Source organism: Eumetopias jubatus, unplaced genomic scaffold (genome assembly GCF_037043125.1).
Source record: "Eumetopias jubatus isolate StellerSeaLion01/CBP00866 unplaced genomic scaffold, mEumJub1_p1.0 scaffold_14, whole genome shotgun sequence".
Taxonomy (NCBI): domain Eukaryota; kingdom Metazoa; phylum Chordata; class Mammalia; order Carnivora; family Otariidae; genus Eumetopias; species Eumetopias jubatus.
The window spans coordinates 331005-352243 of NW_028274820.1; the positions used below are offsets into that span (position 1 = coordinate 331005).

Consider the following 21239-nt stretch of genomic DNA (forward strand, 5'->3'; position numbering starts at 1 on the left):
AATCGCCGCCGCCCCCCCCCACCCCCGCCCCCGCAGCCCCTCCGTCCACGCCCGGCTCCTCCTCCTCCTCCTCCTTCCCCAGGGGTGGGGGCAGCCGGCTCCGGAAGCCCCGGCGCCCCCGCCCCGGCCGCCACTGGAGCTTTGGAGAGGCGGTGCGCGCGGGAGCGCGCCACGCGGGGCCGGAGCTCCCAGCCGCCACCAGCGTCGCAGAGCCCCCCGGCCACCCCTGAGCCCCTACTCTCCCCTGAGACACTGCCCGGCCCGGAGCCCTCTCGCCCCACCCCGGATCCTCCCTCCCGCTCCCACCCGGAGCCCACCGCCAACCCCGGGGCCCCCAACCACGCGGGACCCCTCTGCCGCCCCCCCCAGAGTCCCCGCCCCTCGCCACCCCGGGGGGCCCCCTCGCGCCCCTGCCCTCCGCGCGAGCCCCGGCGATGGCGGCCTTGCGCTGGGCGCCCCTGCTCGGCTGCCTCCTGGTGCTGCTGGCGCTGTGCCCCGGGGGGCGCCCGCAGACGGTGCTGACCGACGACGAGATCGAGGAGTTCCTCGAGGGTTTCCTGTCGGAGTTGGAGCCCGAGACCCGGGAGGACGACCTGGAGGCGCCGCCGCCCCCCGAGCCCACCCTGCGCGCCCGCAAAGCCCAGACGGGGGGCAAGCCAGGGGCGCGCCCGGGGGTGGCCAAAGAGGGTAAGATCCCCAGGGGCGTGCCTGGGGGGGGTGGCCCACCGTGCGTTGGGGGACCTCGGGGCGCCCTGCCTCTCAGGTGACAATGGCAGGCCCTGGCAAGGGTTTGGCTGCTGTCCAGCCTACTCTGTGAGGCACAGGAGAGCCCAGATGTCTGGCAGGACCCTGCGCCAGGCAGAGGTCGGTGCTGGCTTGTGGCCCTCTGCGCACCCAGGCACATCCGCGGTTTGGGCCCTCCGGGTCCCTCACCCCCGCCCCCCAGAAGGACGAGCGTTGAGCCACCTGGGGACTGGGCTGCCCTCTCCCCAGGTCTGTCCTGTGAGCTGCCCTCATGTCCTCATGGGGCCTGTGTGTGGCACACACCATGGCTGTGCCCACGCCACCCCCAGAGTCCCAGCCTCAGCCCTTCCTTGGGAGGGCTCCCCAGCACCCTCGTGCCCAGCCTCCTGTTCCAAGAGCACAGAGGCAGGGGTGGGGGCTGCCGCCGGGAGCAGGGAGGAGTGCCCTTTCCGTGGTCGTGGATTCACTGTGGTGGTGCATCACGGGGCACACGGCCCAGGGCTTCTTACATAATCAGTTGTCAATAAACCTCAGCTATTTATGGTGATTTTCTGGAGGGGGGCAAGGGTCCTGTTGATCGCTCTCCCAGGAGACTCCAGAGCACCATCCATCATTCCTGAGGTCAGCAGCCCCTCCCCTGCGTCCTCTTCTAGATTCTAGATCTTTCCTGGCTCCTTCCCCACCCCTTGGGGGGCGGATCCTAGGACCCAACATGGCCTCCCACGCCAACCTCTACTCCCCATTCCAGGCTTACTGTCCTGGCCTCCTGGATGCCTCTGTGGCAGCCCTGTTCCTCCTGGCTGTGTGCATTCTGTGAATTTTTCTGTGTTTAGGCCTCCGGCCACCACCCCCGTCACATTCTCCCTCGCACTTGCTCAGGGGCCTGGAGGACTCCCACAGACTGCCCCGTGCCCTGCTCCCACTTCCTCCCCCAGACTCCGAGAGGGCTGAGCAGCTGTGGTGCCTGTCTGTCCCCCCACCCCCCGTGTGCCCCAGGACCCCCTCTTGGTTAGAGCTGCCAATCCACTCCAGACCCCTTACTTCTGGAAACGGACATGAGTGACCTTTTTCTTGCTCTGCAGGGAGCTTCAGGGAGGCCCCAGGCCCAGGCCCTTGACTTTGGGTGGCAGTTGGCGGGGATGAGACCTCCTTCCCCTTTAGACCGGGCACTCCCCCAGGCCTGGATGGCTCAGTCACCTCTCTGCCCCTTCCGTGCCCTGCACAGTACAATGCTTCCTGATCGGCTGAGCGGACACGTGGGGAAGAGGGTGAGGAGGGGCCTCTGTTGAGTTTTGGCGGGTGGGAGGGAGAGGGCCTGCTCCCTGGGCCGAGCTGTGGTGTTGGCAGCAGAGAACTGCCGACAGAAAGCCTGGGTTCCAATCCCAGCTCCTCCAAGAGGGCAAGTGACTTCACCTCTTGGTTTCCCAATCCGAGAAACACAGGGCCACCAAGAACCAGCGAGAGCCGCTATGCCCGGGTTGTGGGCACCTTGGGGTGGCCACGTGAGATATAGAGTGACATCCTCATTGACTTGACTTAAATCTGCATTTGTGACAGCACCTCCGGAAAAGGTCAAGGACAAAGGGAAGAGAGGAAAGAAGGACAAAGGTCCCAAGGCGACCAAGCAGCCCCCGGAGGGGTCCCTCAGGCCACCCAAGAAGCCCAAGGAGAAGCCACCCAAGGCCACCAAGAAGCCCAAGGAGAAGCCACCCAAGGCCACCAAGAAGCCCAAGGAGAAGCCACCCAAGGCCACCAAGAAGCCCAAGGAGAAGCCACCCAAGGCCACCAAGAGGCCCTCGGCTGGGAAGAGGCCCCCCACCGAAACCCCGTGGTGGCCACGGCCCCTGCCTCCCAGCCCCAGCCCCAAGGAGCTGCCTCAGGAGGGAGGTGTGTGCAGGCTCTCCTGGGGTTGTGGGGCTCTGACCTGCTAGGGACTGGGAGGGAGAGGGGGTCCCTAGGACTCTGCTTCCTGCAGATAGATCCTGAGGGTCACTCAGACAGGGTGGGCTCTGGAGCCTCGTTGTCAGGAACGTAGCCATTTGGTTGGAGCTCCCTCGGGGCGGCTGCCTTCCCTGGGCAGGGGGTGCTTGGCAGCCTCGTAGATGGGGTTTGCTCTCCAGTGTCCTGGATCTGTCCCCTGGCCCCCACCCAGATCCCTTCTCCTGTGTGTTGTTGGTACCTGAGCCTTGGGGTGCCCTCCTGCTGGGGCCTGGGCTCCCCAGAAAGCCCTCCAGCTCTCTGGCCCCAGGAGATACCAGCAGGGTGCTGAAGGCCAGAGCAATCCACGCCTCCTGGGAGTGAGCTCAGGCCTTGGGAGCTGTCGGCAGGGCCTAGGTCTTGTGGGGGCTCCCTGTACAACCAGTGGTCAGGGCGGGCTTCCCATCCACCGGCTGGTGGGTTTTGCGTTGCAGGCGGGGCCCTCCCAAGTCCTTGGCTAGGTCCAGGAGGAGAAACTGAGTCAGAGCGCCAGTCTGGTGAGTGGGCAATATCCACCTGGCATTGGGGGACCCGCTGCCTTGGCTGGCTGAGCTGGGTAGGGGCATCAGTGAGTGTCTTCAACAAGCCAGCCACGAGCATTTCCCCCAGAGCCGGAAGAGGAGACCGAACCACCCACCCTGGACTACAACGACCAGATAGAGAGGGAGGACTATGGAGATTGTGAGTAGCCCCCCGCCCTCTGTCTGGACCCGGGCCCCTGGCCCCAGGCCCCCCGCCCTCTGTCTGGACCCGGACCCCTGGCCCCAGGCCCCCCCTGCCCTCTGTCTGGACCCGGACCCCTGGCCCCAGGCCCCCGCTGCCCTCTGTCTGGACCCGGACCCCTGGCCCCAGGCCCCCCCCGCCCTCTGTCTGGACCCGGACCCCTGGCCCCAGGCCCCCCCCGCCCTCTGTCTGGACCCGGACCCCTGGCCCCAGGCCCCCCCCCGCCCTCTGTCTGGACCCGGACCCCTGGCCCCAGGCCCCCCCCGCCCTCTGTCTGGACCCGGACCCCTGGCCCCAGGCCCCCCCCGCCCTCTGTCTGGACCCGGACCCCTGGCCCCAGGCCCCCCCCGCCCTCTGTCTGGACCCGGACCCCTGGCCCCAGGCCCCCCCCGCCCTCTGTCTGGACCTGGACCCCTGGCCCCAGGGCCCCCGCCCTCTGTCTGGACCCGGACCCCTGGCCCCAGGGCCCACCGATGGTTGGCCCACCCGGAGGCCCTGCCCTCCCGGCCCCACTGCCCTTGAGGAGGGTCTTGGACTGGCTCAGAGCCCGCCCTCCCCCTCAGTTGAGTACATCCGACGTCAGAAGCAGCGCCGGCCACCCCCCAGCAGGAGGAGGCCCGAGCGGCCCTGGTCGAAGCCCCCAGAGGAGAAGGCTGAGCCGTCCGGGCCTGGGCCGGAGGCCCCCGAGGAGAGGATTGGTAGGGTGGGGACCGCTGGGGGAGGGAGGGGTGCCAGGCATGGGGGCTCTGGGCCCACCCCTGCCTCCCACCTCCACAGAGCCTCCTCTGAAGCCGCTGCCGCCCCCCCTGCCTCCCGACTATGGAGATGGCTACGTGATCCCCCACTATGACGACAGTGAGTGCCCAGGGCCCAGCCTGCCACACCCCTGCTTCCGCTGCTTTGGTGGGAGTTGCCTTGCCAGCGCCCCTCTGTGCCCACATGGGCTTGCAGCCCTGGTCTGCCCTCCTCCCTCGGGCTGGTCCCTCCTGAACCCTAGTGGGCTTCAGTCTCTGTCCCCTGCTCCCATTCTATCTGCCCTCACCCGCGCAGGACCCCAGCTCCTTCTGGGCAGTCACTGTCCTCTCCCTCTTGTGCCTGTGTCCACGCGGGCCGAGCAGGTTCCTGCCCTTTCCCTGCCCCCAGGTCCCCACCAATCCCTCCCACTGACCCTTGGCCCCAGCTCGGCCCTCACTCAAGACCACCCCCTTCCGGCCACAGGCATCAGGTGTCACTCAAGGTGTGTCCTGTGTGTGCCCCATTCCCTGCCCAGACTCCATGGCCCACCTTTCCCCAGGCCACGGCTTCCTGGGTCAGGCTGGTGACTTCCTCGGCTCGGGCTCATCCTGCCGGTGCCTAGGTGGCCTCCCCTCCAGGAGCCCCTCCCTCCTCAGCCCTGCCTACCTAGATTCTTAAGGCCTGCCCTGACCCCACCCCCTGCTCCCGCACTCCCTCCTGCCCAGTCCTGCTGGCTGGGCTCCTGTGGATCCAGGAGCTCTGGCTCACCGAGGGGGCCCTGGGGGCAGCATCTGGGCCACCTCAGCAGGGCTCTGCCCCCCCACAGTGGACTATTACTTCGGACCTCCCAGACCCAGGAAACCCCACACTGAGCTGGAGACAGATGAAGAGAAGGAGGAGCTGAGTGAGTGGAACCAAGCTGTCCCCACCCCCGGCCTGACCCCCAGTGCAGGCGTGACCCCTGACCCCCCTGCTCCCACTCAGCCTAACCCTCAACACCCCGCCCCCCGGCCCCCAGCGCAGGCCTGACCCCTGACCTCCCTGCTCCCTGAAGCCCAGGGCTAAGATGACAGGCTTCTTCTACCTTCCACTGTTCAGAGAAACCCAAAAAGGAGGGCAGCCCCAAGGAGGAGGAGACAGATGACAAGTGGACTGTGGAGAAGGGCAAGGACCACAAAGGTGTGTGTCTGGGGGCTGGACCCACACAGCCGGGGGCCCTGTGTGAGAGCACGTGCATTCCTGAGACTCCAGGACCCTCTGCACCACTTCCTCCCGTTGTTGCCTCCAGGGCCCCGGAAGGGTGAGGAGCTGGAGGAGGAGTGGGCTCCGACGGAGAGACTCAGTGAGTGAGGGGCCTGGGGGTTGCGGGGGCTTGTGTATGCGGGGGGCTGGGGTATCTGGGGGGCTGGGGTGTGTGGGGGGCTGGGATGTGGGGGGCTTGTGTATGCGGGGGGCTGGGGAGTGGGTGTGGGGGCTGGTGTATGTGGGGGGCTAGGGTATGTGGGGGGCTGGTGTATGTGGGGGGCTGGGGTGTGTGGGGGTCTGGGATGTGGGGGGGCTGGGGTGTGTGGGGGGCTGGGGTATATGTGGGAGCTGGGGTGTGTGGGGGGCTGGCGTGTATGTGGGGGCTGGGGTCCATGCAGTGGCAGCAAGGTAAGGGTGCCAGGCAAATAATCCAGAGCCACATGTGGGTCCCAAACCTGGAAATCCTGGTGATGCTCCAGGCCTCCAGAACCCTTTCCTGCCCTTAAATTCTTGGGACCCAGAAGGGGCAGGTCCTGGAGTATCTCTGCCCTGGGATTAACCCCAGGGGACAGAACTCACAGCACAAGGCGGGTGTGCAGATGGCCCTGATGCAGATGGTGCCCGTAAGGGGCTGAGCTCTGGGGCGGCTGTGCCCTGTAGTTTCACGTGAGCCCCGTGGCCCTTTGGAGCTGGTGTCATCCGCCCATTCTCCAGATGAGGAAGCTGAGTCCCAGGGCGGAGAAGACCGGCTAGGGGCGCAGGTGCTCTGACTCGCACCCCCTGATGTGGGCTCGAGTGGGCTCTGGTCTGGGCTCCTTGTTCTGGATTTCGTGGAGGGAATGCCAGAGCCAGTGGGCCACCAGCCTTGGGTGCCATGTCCCTAGAGTGTCCCCCCATCGGGATGGAGTCCCACCGTATCGAGGACAACCAGATCCGGGCCTCGTCCATGCTGCGGCACGGCCTGGGGGCACAGCGAGGCAGGCTCAACATGCAGGTGGGTGTTGGGATGCGCCCATCTTGCAACTGGGCAGGGGGCTCTGCCACCTGCTCATCCTCCACACCGCCCCCCACCAGGCCGGGGCCACCGAGGATGACTACTATGATGGGGCATGGTGCGCTGAGGATGACGCTCAGAGACAGTGGATCGAGGTAGACACCAGAAGGACCACCAAGTTCACAGGCATCATCACCCAGGGCCGTGACTCCAGCATCCAGTACGTCGGCCAGACTCACAGGCACTTAGCGAGGGGTGGATGGCTCTGGGCACAGGACTGCGTCCCATGCAGGACATGCCACCCCCAATCCTCGTGGATGAGCAGATCACCCATCCATGGCACGTAGCAGGCGTGGGAGCCGCTCCTGCTGCCCGGGCTGAGCCCCACACACCCCTGCCAACTCCTGAGTGCCCGGGACCTGGGGCAGGGAGAGCAGCCTTGCCCTGACCACCGTTTGCTCCCCAGTGATGACTTCGTGACCTCCTTCTTCGTGGGCTTCAGCAACGACAGCCAGATGTGGACGATGTACACCAACGGCTACGAGGAAATGGTGGGCCCCTGAGCTCGTGGCTCTGCCCCGGCGTCGGGGCAGGGGGTGGGCTCTTGGCAGGGGTGGGGGGCTGCTCTGAGACCGGCCTCTCCCCAGACCTTCCATGGGAACGTGGACAAGGACACGCCCGTGCTGAGCGAGCTCCCGGAGCCAGTGGTGGCCCGCTTCATCCGCGTCTACCCACTCACCTGGAACGGCAGCCTATGCATGCGCCTGGAGGTGCTGGGGTGTCCCGTGTCTCGTGAGTGCAGGGGGCTGCCAGGCAGCCAGCGGGTGGGAGGGGCTGGCTGGGGGGGGAGGGGGCTGGCCGGAGGGGTGGCTGGCCGGGAAGAGGGGGAGCTGGCCAGGGGGTGAGGCTGGCTGGAGGGGTGGCTGGCCTGGAAGGGGAGGCTGGCCAGGGAGGGGGGCTGGCCGGGAAGGGGAGGGGCTGGCCGGGGGGAGGGGCTGGCCGGGGTCGGGGCATGGCTGGCAGGTGGACAGCTCAGGGCCCCGCCCGCCTTTGGCAGCTGTCCACAGCTACTACGCACAGAACGAGGTGGTGACCACCGACAACCTGGACTTCCGGCACCACAGCTACAAGGACATGCGCCAGGTAGGGCGCTTGTCCCTGGGCCGTGGGGGCCTGTCCGGAGGCTGGGTTCAGGGCTCATGGGGGAGCTTGTGTTCAGGGCTCCCACCCCAGACCCGGCCTGCCTGAGAGGGAGGTTGGCCGGCCCTCGCCTCAGGGAAGGGAAACCTCTCTCTCTGGTGCTGGTACCCGAGAGGGGCTGGGGTCGCCTGCAGGGGCCTCTCCTACCACAGACGCCTTCCCCACGGAACAGACCAGGGTGCTGGGAGAGGCCTGGCACTCCCTGCATGGAGGGCTGCCTCCGTGGGTGGCGGGTTGTGTAATTCGGTATCCTCTCCTGCGCCCAGCTGATGAAGATGGTGAACGAGGAGTGCCCCACTATCACCCGCACGTACAGCTTGGGAAAGAGCTCACGCGGGCTCAAGATCTATGCCATGGAGATCTCGGACAACCCTGGGGATCATGAGCTGGGTGAGGGCCCCATAGCACCCTGGAGACCTGCCCTCCGTGGCATGGATTTGAGCAAGGCCCTGGCGTTGCAGCTGGTCCCTGTGCCTGTCTCGGGAGCCTCTGTGGGGGTCCCGGTCTGCCTTGTTGGGCCCCACAAGCCTCAGTGGCCCCCATTCCCCTGGCTGTGAGCCAGCGTGGGTCCTTCCTCCGGGGCCCGGGTGGTTGCTGAGGCTCCTGCCCTTGCAGGGGAACCTGAGTTCCGATACACAGCTGGGATCCACGGCAACGAGGTGCTGGGCAGAGAGCTGCTACTGCTTCTCATGCAGTACCTGTGCCGGGAGTACCGGGACGGTAACCCGCGCGTGCGCAGCCTGGTGCAGGACACACGCATCCACCTGGTGCCTTCACTGAACCCTGACGGCTACGAGGTGGCAGCGCAGATGGTGGGTGGGGGGAGTGGAGGGGTGGGCGGGTGGAGGTGGGAGAGGGGGAGCGGGGCCGGGCCGGGCCAGGGGTGGGGGGCAGGTTGACGCCAACCCCACTGGTTCCTCCAGGGCTCCGAGTTTGGGAACTGGGCGATGGGGCTGTGGACTGAGGAGGGTTTTGACATCTACGAAGACTTCCCAGATCTCAACTCTGTGCTCTGGGGAGCAGAGGAGAGGAAATGGGTCCCCTACCGGGTCCCCAACAATAACCTGCCGATTCCTGAACGCTACCTCTCCCCCGACGCCACGGTGAGGCGGCAGCCTGGCTCGCAGGCCTGGGGGAGCGGCCCGGGCCCTGGGGTCCTGAGCTCCAGACTTGGGGGTGGGTGGGCGGGTGACTGAGGCTAAGCGCTGAGCCTGGCGAGGCTTGGGGGCACAGAGGGGGCATGAGTACGGGGGGGGGGGCGGTCTGCAAGGAGGGTGGTGGAGGAGGCTGTGGCTCAGAGCTCACGCAGCGGCCGTCCCCAGGTGTCCACGGAGGTCCGGGCCATCATTGCCTGGATGGAGAAGAACCCCTTCGTGCTGGGGGCCAACCTGAACGGTGGTGAGCGGCTCGTGTCCTACCCCTACGACATGGCCCGAACGCCCACCCAGGAGCAGCTGCTGGCCGCGGCCATGGCAGCTGCCCGGGGGGAAGACGAGGACGAGGTGTCTGAGGCCCAGGAGACCCCGGACCACGCCATCTTCCGCTGGCTGGCCATCTCCTTTGCCTCTGCCCACCTCACCATGACGGAGCCGTATCGGGGAGGGTGCCAAGCACAGGACCACACCAGCGGCATGGGCATCGTCAACGGGGCCAAGTGGAAGCCCCGGTCTGGGAGTAAGTCAGCTTGGGAGGGGCCGGGGTGGGCTGTCTGGGGGGCCCGCGGGTGACTGTGGCTCTGTCCGCCCCTGCACAGCCATCAATGACTTCAGTTACCTGCACACCAATTGCCTGGAGCTCTCCATTTACCTGGGCTGCGACAAGTTCCCCCACGAGAGCGAGCTGCCCCGAGAGTGGGAGAACAACAAGGAGGCTCTGCTCACCTTCATGGAGCAGGTGGGGGTGGGGCGCAGGGCTGGAGCCCCCGGGGAGCTCGGGGGAGCTCGGCGGAGCTGCGCCTCACGGTGGGGCCTGCCTGGAGACACCCGGCCTTGCCTCCCTCTGCAGGTTCACCGTGGCATCAAGGGGGTTGTGACGGACGAGCAGGGCATCCCTATCGCCAATGCCACCATTTCCGTGAGCGGCATTAACCACGGTGTGAAGACAGGTACCTTGTGTGCACCCGGCCGCCCCTCCTTCCTGAGGTGGGGAGCCAGATCTGTGCGAGGTCTTGGCCAGACGCACCGCCCCCCCACCCCCGCAGAGGGTACAACTGAGGCAGAGGGAGGGCTGGGGGCTGGGAGGGGGCGTCTTGGGCAGCAGCACCCGGCCTCCCTCTGCAGCGAGCGGGGGTGACTACTGGCGCATCCTGAATCCGGGTGAGTACCGCGTGACGGCCCATGCAGAGGGCTACACCCCGAGTGCCAAGACCTGCAACGTGGATTATGACATCGGGGCCACCCAGTGCAACTTCATCCTGGCCCGCTCCAACTGGAAGCGCATCCGCGAGATCATGGCCATGAACGGGAACCGGCCCATCCCGCACATCGACCCCTCCCGCCCCATGACACCCCAGCAACGGCGCATGCAGCGGCGCCGCCTGCAGTATAGGCTGCGCATGCGCGAGCAGATGCGGCTGCGGCGCCTCAACGCCACGGCCACCCCGGGCCCCGGCACCCCCGCGACAACGGCATCCCCCACCAACACGCTGCCCACCGCCCCCGCCCTCCCCCCCACCCCCACCCCCACCCCCAGCGCCAGCCAGGGGCCCTGGCACTTGGCACCCGAGGCCACCGCGGCGGGCTGGGAGGAGACGGAGACGGAGACCTACACGGAGGTGGTGACGGAGTTTGGGACGGAGTTTGGGACAGAGCTGGGGCCCGAGGAGGACGAGGAGCCGGAGGAGGACCAGGAGGAGGAGGTGGTGGTGGTCATGGCCCCAGATTTCTCTTTCACCACAGCCGAGACCTACACAGTGAACTTTGGGGACTTCTGAGCCCCGAGCCAGCTCAGCGGCCATCAGCACACAGGAGCACCCTGCCCTCAGTGTAGCCTGGCCGGAGGGGCCCCACACGGGACCGACACCGAGGAGCCACGCTGTGCAGGCAAGCTCCTGCCCGCCTCGGACGGCCCGGAGCGCACGGACTCCTCAGCCATCTGCCCCGTCGGCCGCACCAATAAAGCAAGCTCATGGCAGACGTGTGGCTGAGCACTCAGGGACGGGGAGGAGGGAAGTGGCATGCCACGCGAGTGGCCCCGGCCAGCGTCAGCTCTGCCTGGGAGCTCAGTACCAGCACAACCAGTCAGGCTTTTTTAAAAAAGATTTTATTTATACTTACTTTAGAGAGAGAGAGAGAGAGAGAGCGCGCGAGAGAGCAGGGGGAGGGGCAGAGGGAGAGAATCTCAAGCAGACTCCACGCCCAGCACAGAGCCCAACATGGGGCTCAATCTCACGACCTGAGCCGAAATCAAGAGTCGGATGCTCAATGGACTGAGCCACCCAGGTGCCCCGATCAGGCTTCTATTATAAAGCAAATGCCGCTGCGGGGTCAATGTTGCACAGAACGGACAGCTGGGGTTTCTGTCAATCAGGGGCCCAGACCCAAGCCCCCCAAGTCCTCGTCCTCTGCCCCAAAGCCCGAGAAGCTGATGGGCTGGCAGGCCAGGCTACGCAGATTCACAAGGCAGGCAGTCTGTGTGGTGCTGAAGTCGGGGACGGCCACCAACAGCACCCTCTGGTCCTCTGGGCCTGTAAAGAAGCCACACAGGCACCCCCCCCCCCACTTAGGTTCTGGGTGGACCCGGGCTTCAAGGGAAGTCACCAGAAGCAAACAGGATTTCCCCATCAGCTCCGTGGGAGTGGTGGCTACAGAAGCTCTGGAAGGGCCGAGGGCAGCATAAAGGTCAAAGGCTAAAGCCCTGCTGACCAGAGGTGGGTGCTGAGCCTGCTGCACAGGTGTGGACCGATCAGCCCCTGCCCAGACAGGCTCAGTCAGCTGGCCACTAGGCTGGCCACCTACCCCACGGGGCTTGGGGACTCCAGTGAGGTCTTCTCTGTGAGCCCTGTCCCCAGGACAGAGTCCCTTGTGACAGCCCAGGCCCAGGGCCCCCAGAACACAAGACTCACCTCGGAAGATTTTAGAGCCAAACTTGGGGGTGTTCCCGCAAAAGTAGACGTGAGGGCACTCCGGGAAGATGAATGGGTCGGTCTTGTAGAAAGGGTAGCAACCTGGAGAAAGCCCACAGCGGCTGGGGCTTCTCAGTTCCGCACGGCGCGTGGTCGGGGTGCGGCGCCCTACCCCTGTCCCTCACACATGCTCTGGCTATGCTGGTAGCAGCCCTGCCCGCTATGACACGGCCCCACGGCCCTGGGGTCAGGTCAGCGTGCCCTGCTGGGTGGGCACTGTGGCAGGGTGCCGGCCTCTGCCCAGCCAGAGCTCCCAGTGTGCTCCCCGTGGCCTTTGCCCCTACACAGGGGCTGGGCTACAGAGCTAAGATTCCAGAGGTTCCAGAACTAGTGTCAAGCTTTTGGGTTTCCCCTGAGGTCACGGCAGGACTGGTGAGTGCCAATCCAGGCTGCAAACCCACTGGGCATCAAGGCCCCTGATTAGGACTCCCTTGGCCCTCTGGCGCCACCCCACGTGGCTGAGTCCCGTTACCTAGCGTGTCAGGGGCTGTGGGGCTGATGTGACGGACGCGCAGGGTCCACTCCAGGATCTCCAAGTGATCCTCCATGCTACTGTACCGGAAAATGTCACTCACATTTTGTCCTGATGTCCCTAGGAATCTGCAAGGCAAGGCTCAGCTGATCCCCACCCTGGGGGGGCCGCTGCTGGTGCTCCCACAGGAGCCAGCCCAGAGCTCGCCCGGCACTCTCACGGAGGGTGTCCCAAGCCGACTCTGAGAAAGAGCCCAGATCCGGTGGGCCCTCTGCAGCCCTGGACCCAACCCTCCCCTCTCGGTGCCACTGAGCACAAGGCCAGGGGTCAGATGGGGGTGTGGCTGCAGTTGGCTACCTGACTCCATCGATGGTGGCTTGGTAGGGATTGGTGACCAGCTGGAGGGTGGCGTAGGCAGTGGCCAGTGGGAACATGCAGGGGTGCAGGGGTTGCTGGGGGAGCGTGTAGTTGGTTGGGTCAAATTCGCCTGGCATCACGTCCACAGGTACTGACGCCTGGAGGGCACAGGGGCAGGGGAGCTTGCAGGGCCCAGTGCCCTCCAGATCCCTCCTTCTTCCCATTCCCCGGCCTGCCTTCTGGTGCCCGCTGCTGCTTGGCAGACTCCAATCTCATCACCGGCCAGCCCCCAGCTCACTCACGCTCAGCTGCAGGAGGATCTCATCCAGCATTTTGACTGCCTCCACACTGGCTGCCTGGGTTTTCTTGGTTAAGTACTTGGCCTGGGGATAGAAGTGCCGTAGGCTGTCAGGCCCCAAGACAGACTCAGAGCAAAGGGACACTCTGAGCCCCAGCCAGACGGCAGAGAGCAGAGCCCCACTGCTCGGGGATGGGAGGAGTTCTGTGCCACAGGCCCCCCCCTCCCCCTGCCGCCCTCTGAAAGCAGGGCCAGAGCAGAGACCCCAGCAGCACTGCAGGGCACTGGCCACCAGACACGCAAGACCCCACGCCCCGCCTCTCCCTGGGGAAGGAGGGGCTTGAAAGCGGGCAGGCGGGGGACGTACCTTGTTGATGGAATCTCTGCTCTGGGTGTTGTAGCTCAGGAGGTTCCCAGCGAGGATGACCCGGGACACGTGGGCGGCGCTGCACTGCTCCCCCTCGTCCCCCAGCTGCCCCGTCACTACGTCCACCAGCAGCTGGGTGCCCAGCAGGCTCTCGCCCCCGCCTCCACCCAGGCCCAGACCAGACACCAGCAGCACAAACCTGCAGGAGAAGTCAGGGTCCTCCTGGGCGCCGAGAAAGCAGGAGTCCCCCCGCCACCCCCACCCAGCCACTGGCGGAGCTCTGCCCCAGTCACAGGTGAGCAGGGGACATGGAGCCCAGCAACCGTGACTCCCCTGGGCCACTGGCCAGGCCCCCGAGTGCCTGCTCCTCACCTGTCTGTGTCAAGGGGGGGTGCGGGCTTTTGAGGAGCCAGCTCTGCAAAGCAGTGGTCCTCCACCAGGAACTTCCCGCTGTCTCTTGCAGAGCCGAGCACGGCCAGCACTGTCCCTGGGGAGCAGCAGTGTCAGGCTCCAGGAGGGAGGCCCGAGAGGCTGCCACCTCCTTTCAGGCACCCCCGAGGCAAAACCAGCCAGTTCTCTTCTGCCTCACTTAGGACTTGGGGCCGAGTGTCTGCTTCCTGCCTCCCTGGGCCTCAAACACTGCCCGACCCTGCATCCACTGCTCTGGGGATGTAGGGAAGCACCAGCATCTCCAGGCACGGGCTGCCCCCCCCCCACCTGTGACCAGCTTTGATGCGTCAATGCTGCCTTCTAGTTTGATGCGCTGCAATTCATCTTCCAAGACCAGCTCATCGTCGGGGTGGATGTACTTGCTCCGAGGAGGCTGGGGGAGCAGGTTGTGCTGGAAGACGGAGATTGGGGGGAGTCTTGGGGCCAGAGGCTGGGTCCTAAGGCTCCCAGGCCCCATCAGCGAGATGGTACCGCAGTCCCCGGCCCCCAGGGACAGAGGCCCAGCTCTGATTCCCTGGGTATACGGCTGGTGGTCCCATCGGTGCCCCCAAGGCAGCATGCAGGCCTCACCTCTTCGCTGATCTCTCGGAGGATGGAGGGCTGGAGCGGCATGGCCTTGAAGAGGGTCCCCACCACACAGCACTTCTCCCCAGGCTGCAGCTCACACAGCTTCTTCACCTGGACTCCATCACCTAGGCATGACAAGCATGAGCTCAGGGACCCAGCAGCCTCCCCTCCCACCCCGGGGCAGGGCACAGGCCTCCCTGCGCACCGCAGCCCACGGGCCGGGCCTCCAGGGGGAAGGAGAACATCAAGTACAGGGAGCCCCCCACCAACTCGAGCAGACTCGGCCCCAGGAGGATAGAGGGATGTGGCTGGGCCCTTGCATCCCATGTCCTCATAAGAAAGGCAGACACGCAGAGACAGGGGCGCGGGCAGCTGCCAGAACCTGGGAGAGCAGGAAAACGTGCTCCTGGCTGGCCGACACCTGCATTCAGACCTCTGGTCTCCAGAACGGACAGAGAATACGGTTCCGGCGTATTAAGCTGCTCGATTTGTGACTATTGTCTGTGACAGCAAGGAACAACGGGGAAACCGATACAGCATATTATGTCACTTACACCTAAATTGTAACTCACTCTTAGAAAGAAGCACCCTGCCCTAGAAACCGGAGAGTGGCGCGGTGTGCAGGGCTCACCCAGGCAGGCTAGAGGAAGGAGCACAAGTCCCAGAAGGCCTGTGGGTTTGTGTATAAAGACCCGGAGCCTGGGAAAAATGCTGCCAGGACCCGATGGGATAATGGGGCCGCAGGACCAGCCCCTTCCGGAGCCCAGCTGCTCCTTCTGCCCCGGAATAACCGAGAACATTCCACAGATCTACACCCTGGGGAGTGGAGGCTAGCAGTTCAAAATGAGATAAGGAGGGCGCCAGCAGCAGGGAGAAATGCCAGATACCCAGGGAAACAGCAGTCTCCAGAGCCTGTCTGTTGAGCCCCCTCTCAACCCCTGGGGGTCGTGCGAGCACTGTCTGTGAAACTCATCCGTGCCTGCCAACACGCAGGGTAGACACTACTGCCCCACCACATGCTTGAGGCAGCAGAGGCACAGAGAGGTTAAGTGGCACGTCCAAGGTTGCACAGCCGGGATCTACCGTGCACACCCAAGCACCAGGCAGAACCACACATCCCTGTGTCGAGAGCAGGACATCTGTCCAGCTGGACGGTGAGAGGACATCGGGCCAGGCACCAGCATGGAGTGAACAGCATGGCCCATCCTCTCCCTCACCAAGCTTACGACCCAGAGAGAGAGAGAGACGACAGCAGTCAACAAGGGGTCAGCCACTGTGACAAGTGCCACGGACACAGGGGAGCCGAGGCAGAAGGTAGGAGAAACCCCAGTGGCTGACGTGGCCTCTCGAGGCGCATGACATTTAAGCTGAGGTCATGAGGGAAGACAGGGAAAGAGCGTGCCAGGCGAAGGGAATGCCAGCAAGAAGGGGCTTTGCGTGTTCAGAAAGCTCAAGAGAGAGACACACGAGTCCCACGGCTGAACTCTGGTCGGAAAGCCTGGCCACGCGGGGAAGCCACGCGCAGGTGTTCCAGGAGAGGACAGCATCCACTGCCAGGCTGGCGAGCAGACAGCGGTGCCGCCGCCCACCCCCCAGCCGAGGCTGCATTCATCAGGGGCCGCTGTCTGACCTTCTGACCCGTCTGCGAGCAGACCGCAGGCTGTGTTTCTGTCACCGGGCAGATGTCAGTCAGCAGCGGTGGTGACTGCAGGAGAAACCCGCACCAGAGCGGGTCTATCGTAAAGGACCTAAATGGTGGCAGTGACACAGGGCCTGAGGAGGGGATCCCCAAGGGCTTCAAGGAAAGTGAGGAAAGGCCACTGGGAGCCACAGGAAGGAGATCCCGTTCCACGGCGGAGGACACGCGAACAGCACTAGGGACCCGAGACATCCCTAACAGATCTGATGGTTTAGTTCTCCTTGTTGCTTGTAATGAAACCAGAGTCGGTCCCGTCGGCTCGGTGGGATGGGCCCGATCGCCACTGCTCCCCGCAGCCGAGACCGGAGCCGGGACCACGAAGGCCAGGGCTGGGGCCAGTACACATGGATGGCTAGCGAGGACACGGTCCCACCTGTAAACGTTTCAGATGAACTGAAAGTGGCCCAGAAAGCCACTGTGATCCATGGTAAGACTGAGGAATGCAGCATCGCCCGAAAGCTGAAGCTGTTTGCCACTATGAATAATGTAACTGCAGGACAGGTCAAGGACCAAGTGGGGAAGAAAGAAGATGCGCCCTGCCCTCGCCCCTGGATTAGGAAAGACCGAAGAGCCCACGGGATGGGAGATTCACACCCAACCAGCACGGAGGGCCCAGAGGGACAGCAAACACACAGGGAGACCCCCTGAGGGGGGAGGCGCGTCTTCACAGACCTGGGCTCCCAGTGCCAGGTACCTGGCCTGCCACACTGAGACACAGGATGGCCACACGTGGGCAAACAAGCACGTAACCTGCACTCCAGACGGGGAACATTCCTACACCAGAGAGATCCCTGCTCCCACCAGAACGAAGCCCCACCCCAACCCAGCCTCTGAACTAAACCTCCCCTTAAAGCCACCTCTTCCTCAATTTAATCCTTGTAACTATCTAAAGAAACAGCTGAGGCACAGAGGTTGACTTTCTCAAGATAACTAGGAAGTGGGGTAAACTAAAGAAGTTTCCAGCTGTACCTGGTTGCTCATATGACATTTCTAACGCCCCCCCCCCCCCCCAACCCCAGTCCCTTCTGGGCTGGTGGGGAGGAAGCACTTTCCGGAACGCATCACTTACCCCAGTGCTGCTTGGCCCGGCTCACCAGGAAAGGCCTCATTTGGAGGAGACGGGTGGCATAAATGTGGGCGTACTGCCGGCTGAAGCTGCGCTCCCCGAGCCTGAAGGGCTGGGAGGAGTTGGTGTACGTGGACACGGGCACACGGGCAAAGGTGGCATTGCTGGCTGATGGTGGGGAGAGGAGAGTGTGGGCCCTCTGGGCAGCTTGCTCCGAAAACATGGCTGTGCTAGACGTGTGCAGACCCCTGTGCTTGGGCCCCGGAGGAGGTGGTCACTGTGAAAACACAGAGGTAGCCCTGCAGCCCCTGCCCAGCCCACGGCTTTCCCGCCGTGTCTCCCCTGAACCTACAGGCGTGGGAAGAGGACGGCACAGCTGCAGCCCACCCCAGACGTGGTTCAGAACAGCAGATCACCGCTGCTGGATCCCAACATGTCACCTTGTCATGCTCCTCCAAACACGGAGACAAGGAAAGGTGGGAAACGCTTCTCCCACCTGAGGCTCTCCTAAACCCTCTCCAAACCATGCATCCACTGCCTGCCTCACACCTCTACCTGGACAACTACCTGGCTCTCAAATCCCACATGGCATCTGCCCCCAGCACCTGCCCCATCTCAAGTACGAGGCCAACCTTACATAAGCTACCAGAAAATAATACGCCTATTTTAAATAAAAATGAAACAAAATCTACACCAGTCATTCCTCTGCAGAAAAGGCTCCCCCTTTCCGTGACTGAAACCCCAAGTCCCTACAACGGCCTGAGATCTGCCCCAGCTCTTCTCCCGGGCTCCTGCCCGCACACTGCAGACTCGCTGGCTCCCCATTCCCCGCTCTGTCTTTGCTCACACCTCACTGTCAACCCTCCCCTGGCGCTTCTACGTCTCCCATTCTGATTTTCGTGGCATTGACTAAGAACCTATTGTGAGTTTACGGTCCGCCCCCGGTGACTGGGACACGAGCTCCCGGACTGCAGCGGCCCAGGCCGCCACCAGACGGTCCACAGTGCACGGCTCAGTCTCTCCTCTTCCGTGTACCTTTTCAGCACGGCTGCCAGGCGCTCGTACCCTGGTTCGGCCGCGCGGCTCTGGGCCGCGGCGGAACCTGAACTAACTTCCGGCCCGAACGTGCGGAGCCGGGCCGCGGCCCCGGAAGGTGCCCCGCCGGCCCCGGCCCGCGCTCTGGCTTCGGCTCGGCGCGTGCAGCGGGGACCCTGCAAAAGCGCCGCCCAGCCCGCCGCCACGCCCGGACACCGGAGCCCCAGCCCTGCCGCCGCCGCCGCCACGCGGGTCCCGGGACGCAGGACCTCCGTCCCGGAGCTGCGCGCCGCCGGTCTCCCTCCGCCTCCCGCCAATCAGCGCGCGCCGCCCCGCCCACCTCCGCGCTCCGCCTCTCGCCCGTGCCCGCCCATCACCGCCTTCTACCAATCGACGAGTTGCCCGTTCCGTCCATCACCGCGGGGCCCGCCCGCCGACGCGCCCCTCCTCCCGCCAATTCGCGCGCGTCACCCCGCCCACCTCCTCGCACTGAATCCCGCGAATCTGCGCGCGCCGCCCCGCCCACCTCCGCGCCCTGCCTCCCACGCGGCACACCCCGCCCACCTCCGCCTCCAGCCAATCCGCGAGCGCCCCGCCTCTGGACGCGCCCCGGGTTTCCCGGACTACGCGGGGCCCGCGGGGGCCGTGGGACTCGCGCGCTTGCATGTATCGAGGCGCGTGCCTGAGGTCAGCCCGCGGAGGGCAGGGCCCGGGCCGGACGGCGGAGCAGCGCTTAGGAGTAGGGTTAGTGTTAGGGAAGCGGACGGGGTGTGGCCCAGCCTCCACCGGGGCTTCCCTCATCTCCATCCCGCGCCGCCCCCGCTGCGAGGTCCTCTCCCGCACGGGCAGTGAGGCCCCGAGCCCCGAGGCGAGCCCGGGCGCCCTAGCCGTGGAGCTCGCTCGCCCTCGCAGCCGCGGGGTCTGTTGCACGCGCGGCGCGTCATTCCCCGCGCGCCGCTTGCGGTGCCGGGCCTCGTCTCTGCGACGACGGGGGTCTTGACGTCGGTGGCAGCCGAGAGCGCGGCGGCCGGAGGAGCCTCAGGAGGGCTAGTGCGTCTCAGGCTCCCCATGAGGACGGGGCAGGCGGCAGAGTCGCAGGGACCCCGCCGTCGGTCCGGGGTCCGGGGGTGTGTGTGTGTGTGTGTGTGTGCCGGGGTCCCTCGCTCGCCACCCGCCGTCCCTGCCGCTGCGCCCTGGACGGAGGACAGGCGTGTGGGGGGCGTCCGTGCAGCCTTCCGGGGATCGTGCTGTTGGGACCATGCAGGGCCGGCCTGCAGCCCTTCCCCTCCCTCCAGTCCTGCGGCCCCACCGCTGCCGCGTGGCGGCTACCCCGCCACCTGCAAGTGCTAACTCCGCATGTCACGGCAGGAGACGAACCCCGATTTGTTCTCTCCACGTGAAACCAAAGATGTTCTTAAATGAGTAGATGACAAAAGGGCTCAGGGCTCCCGGCAGGCTTTACGGGGTTGGGCTCCTTAGAATAAGTGCGTTTCCACGGAAAGCCAGGGCTGGGTGGACCCGAGTCGCAGGGAGAGGGCCTTCCGTGATGCTCCCTAATGTGTTTTTCTTTATCGTGGTAAAATCTATATGACATAAGACGTACCATTTGAACCATCATGAAGTGTACAGCTCGGTGGCACTAAGTGCATTCACAGTGTTGTGCAGCCATCCCCCTCGTCCGTCTCTTTTTCATCTTCCCACGCTGAAGCTCTGCACCTGTTACACTGTCTCCCCCCACTCCCCTCCCATCCCCTGTCAATTCCAGTCTTCCTTCTGTCTCTATGCATTTGCCTGTTCCAGGTACCTTGCAGAAGTGGAATCATACAGTATTTGTCTCTTTGTATCTAGTTTATTTCACTTAGTATCTTCAAGGTACATCCATATTGTACCATGTGTCAGAACTTACTTATTTTTTAGGAGCCAATGCCTCATTGTTCATAGTACCGCATTTGTATATTCAGTCCATCAATGGAAGTTTAGCTTGTTTCCATCTTGAGGCTATCATGAATAAGGCTGCTTTGAATGTGGGTGTGCATGTATCTGTCGAGGCCTGGGTTTCAGATCTTTTTTTTTTTTTAAGAGAGCGAGAGAAGACAAATGGGGAGTGGAGCGGCAGAGGCAGAGGGAGAAGCAGACTCCCCGCTGAGCAGGGAGCCCAATGTGGGACTCCATCCCAGGACCCTGGGATCATGACCTGAGCCAAAGGCAGACACTTAACCGACTGAGCCACCCAGGCGCCCTCGGTTTCAGATCTTTTGGGTATATACCTAGAAGTGGAATTGTGGGGCAAATGGTAAGTCCATGGTTAATTTTCCGAGGAGCGGCCACACTTGCCCACAGCAGCTGCACCATTTAACCTTCCCACCAACAGTGCGGAAGGCTTTCAGTTTCTCCACACCCTTGGCAACACTTGGTCTTCTCTGGGTTTTTGATAGTAGCCACCCTAATGGGTGTGAGGTGCCGCCTCAGTTGGTTTTTATTTGCATTTCCCTGGTACTTAGTGATGTTGGACATCTTTTCATGTGCTTGTTGGCCATCTGTGTATCTTTGAAGAAATTCTCATTCCAAGTTCTGTGCCCATGTTTTAACTGGGTTATGTTTTTGTTTTTTAATTCTAGGAGTGCTTTATATATTCCAGGTATCAATCCCTTGTCAGATATGTAATTTGCAGATGTTTTCTTCCATTCCATGGGTTGCCTTTTACTCTGTTGACACTGTCCTGTGACGCGCACAGTTTTCATGTTGATGAAATCCAATCATACTCTGTTCTTTTTTGGTCTCCTGTGCCTTTAGTGTCATATCCAAAAAGTCACTGCCAAATCCAATGTCGTAAAGTTTGCCCCCTGTGGTTTCTTCTTCTCAGAGTTTTATAGTTGTAGCTCTTAGGTGTACGTCTTTGATCCCTGTAGAATTAATTTTTGTGTATGGCTTTAGGTAAGGATTTAACCTCATTTTTTTTTTGCATGTAGATATCCAGTTTTCCCAATGCCATGTGTTGGAAAGACTGTCCTTTTCTAATTGAATAGTCTTGACATCCTTGTCAAAAAATCATTTGACCACACATGCAAAAGTTTATTTATGGGCCGTCTGTTACACTGGCCTGTATGTCTGTCTTTATGCCAGTACCACACTGTTTTGATTATTGCAGCTTTGTTGTAGATTTTGAAATCAGAAAGTGTGAGTCCAG

General features: G+C 63.5%; 2 protein-coding genes across 3 annotated transcripts; one reads left to right on the plus strand and one right to left on the minus strand.

The window, feature by feature from the left end:
• Positions 1 to 410: 410 nt before the first annotated feature.
• Positions 411 to 10550, plus strand: AEBP1 (AE binding protein 1). 2 transcript variants are annotated; one of them, XM_088018279.1, is made up of 21 exons: positions 411 to 687; positions 2302 to 2631; positions 3156 to 3218; positions 3331 to 3402; positions 4008 to 4147; positions 4224 to 4299; positions 5006 to 5083; positions 5278 to 5358; positions 5468 to 5521; positions 6309 to 6418; positions 6499 to 6638; positions 6885 to 6969; positions 7066 to 7210; positions 7476 to 7561; positions 7885 to 8008; positions 8234 to 8430; positions 8542 to 8721; positions 8941 to 9292; positions 9372 to 9511; positions 9623 to 9722; positions 9898 to 10550. In XM_088018279.1, the coding sequence occupies exons 1-21, from the start codon at positions 435 to 437 to the stop codon at positions 10548 to 10550; spliced, it is 3459 nt and encodes a 1152-aa protein (XP_087874405.1). In that variant the 5' UTR covers positions 411 to 434. The 2 variants fall into 2 exon arrangements, with proteins under 2 accessions (XP_087874405.1, XP_027951220.2); XM_028095419.2 differs by having other exon boundaries at positions 4008 to 4142; positions 4222 to 4299.
• A 310-nt stretch (positions 10551 to 10860) lies between these two features.
• Positions 10861 to 18348, minus strand: POLD2 (DNA polymerase delta 2, accessory subunit). Its single transcript, XM_028095420.2, has 11 exons — positions 18053 to 18348; positions 17021 to 17294; positions 14256 to 14377; positions 13953 to 14076; positions 13608 to 13722; positions 13236 to 13434; positions 12873 to 12953; positions 12571 to 12728; positions 12214 to 12341; positions 11682 to 11783; positions 10861 to 11303 (listed from the first exon to the last, which is right to left on the minus strand). The coding sequence occupies exons 2-11, from the start codon at positions 17238 to 17240 to the stop codon at positions 11143 to 11145; spliced, it is 1410 nt and encodes a 469-aa protein (XP_027951221.1). The 5' UTR covers positions 17241 to 17294; positions 18053 to 18348; the 3' UTR covers positions 10861 to 11142.
• Positions 18349 to 21239: the final 2891 nt, after the last annotated feature.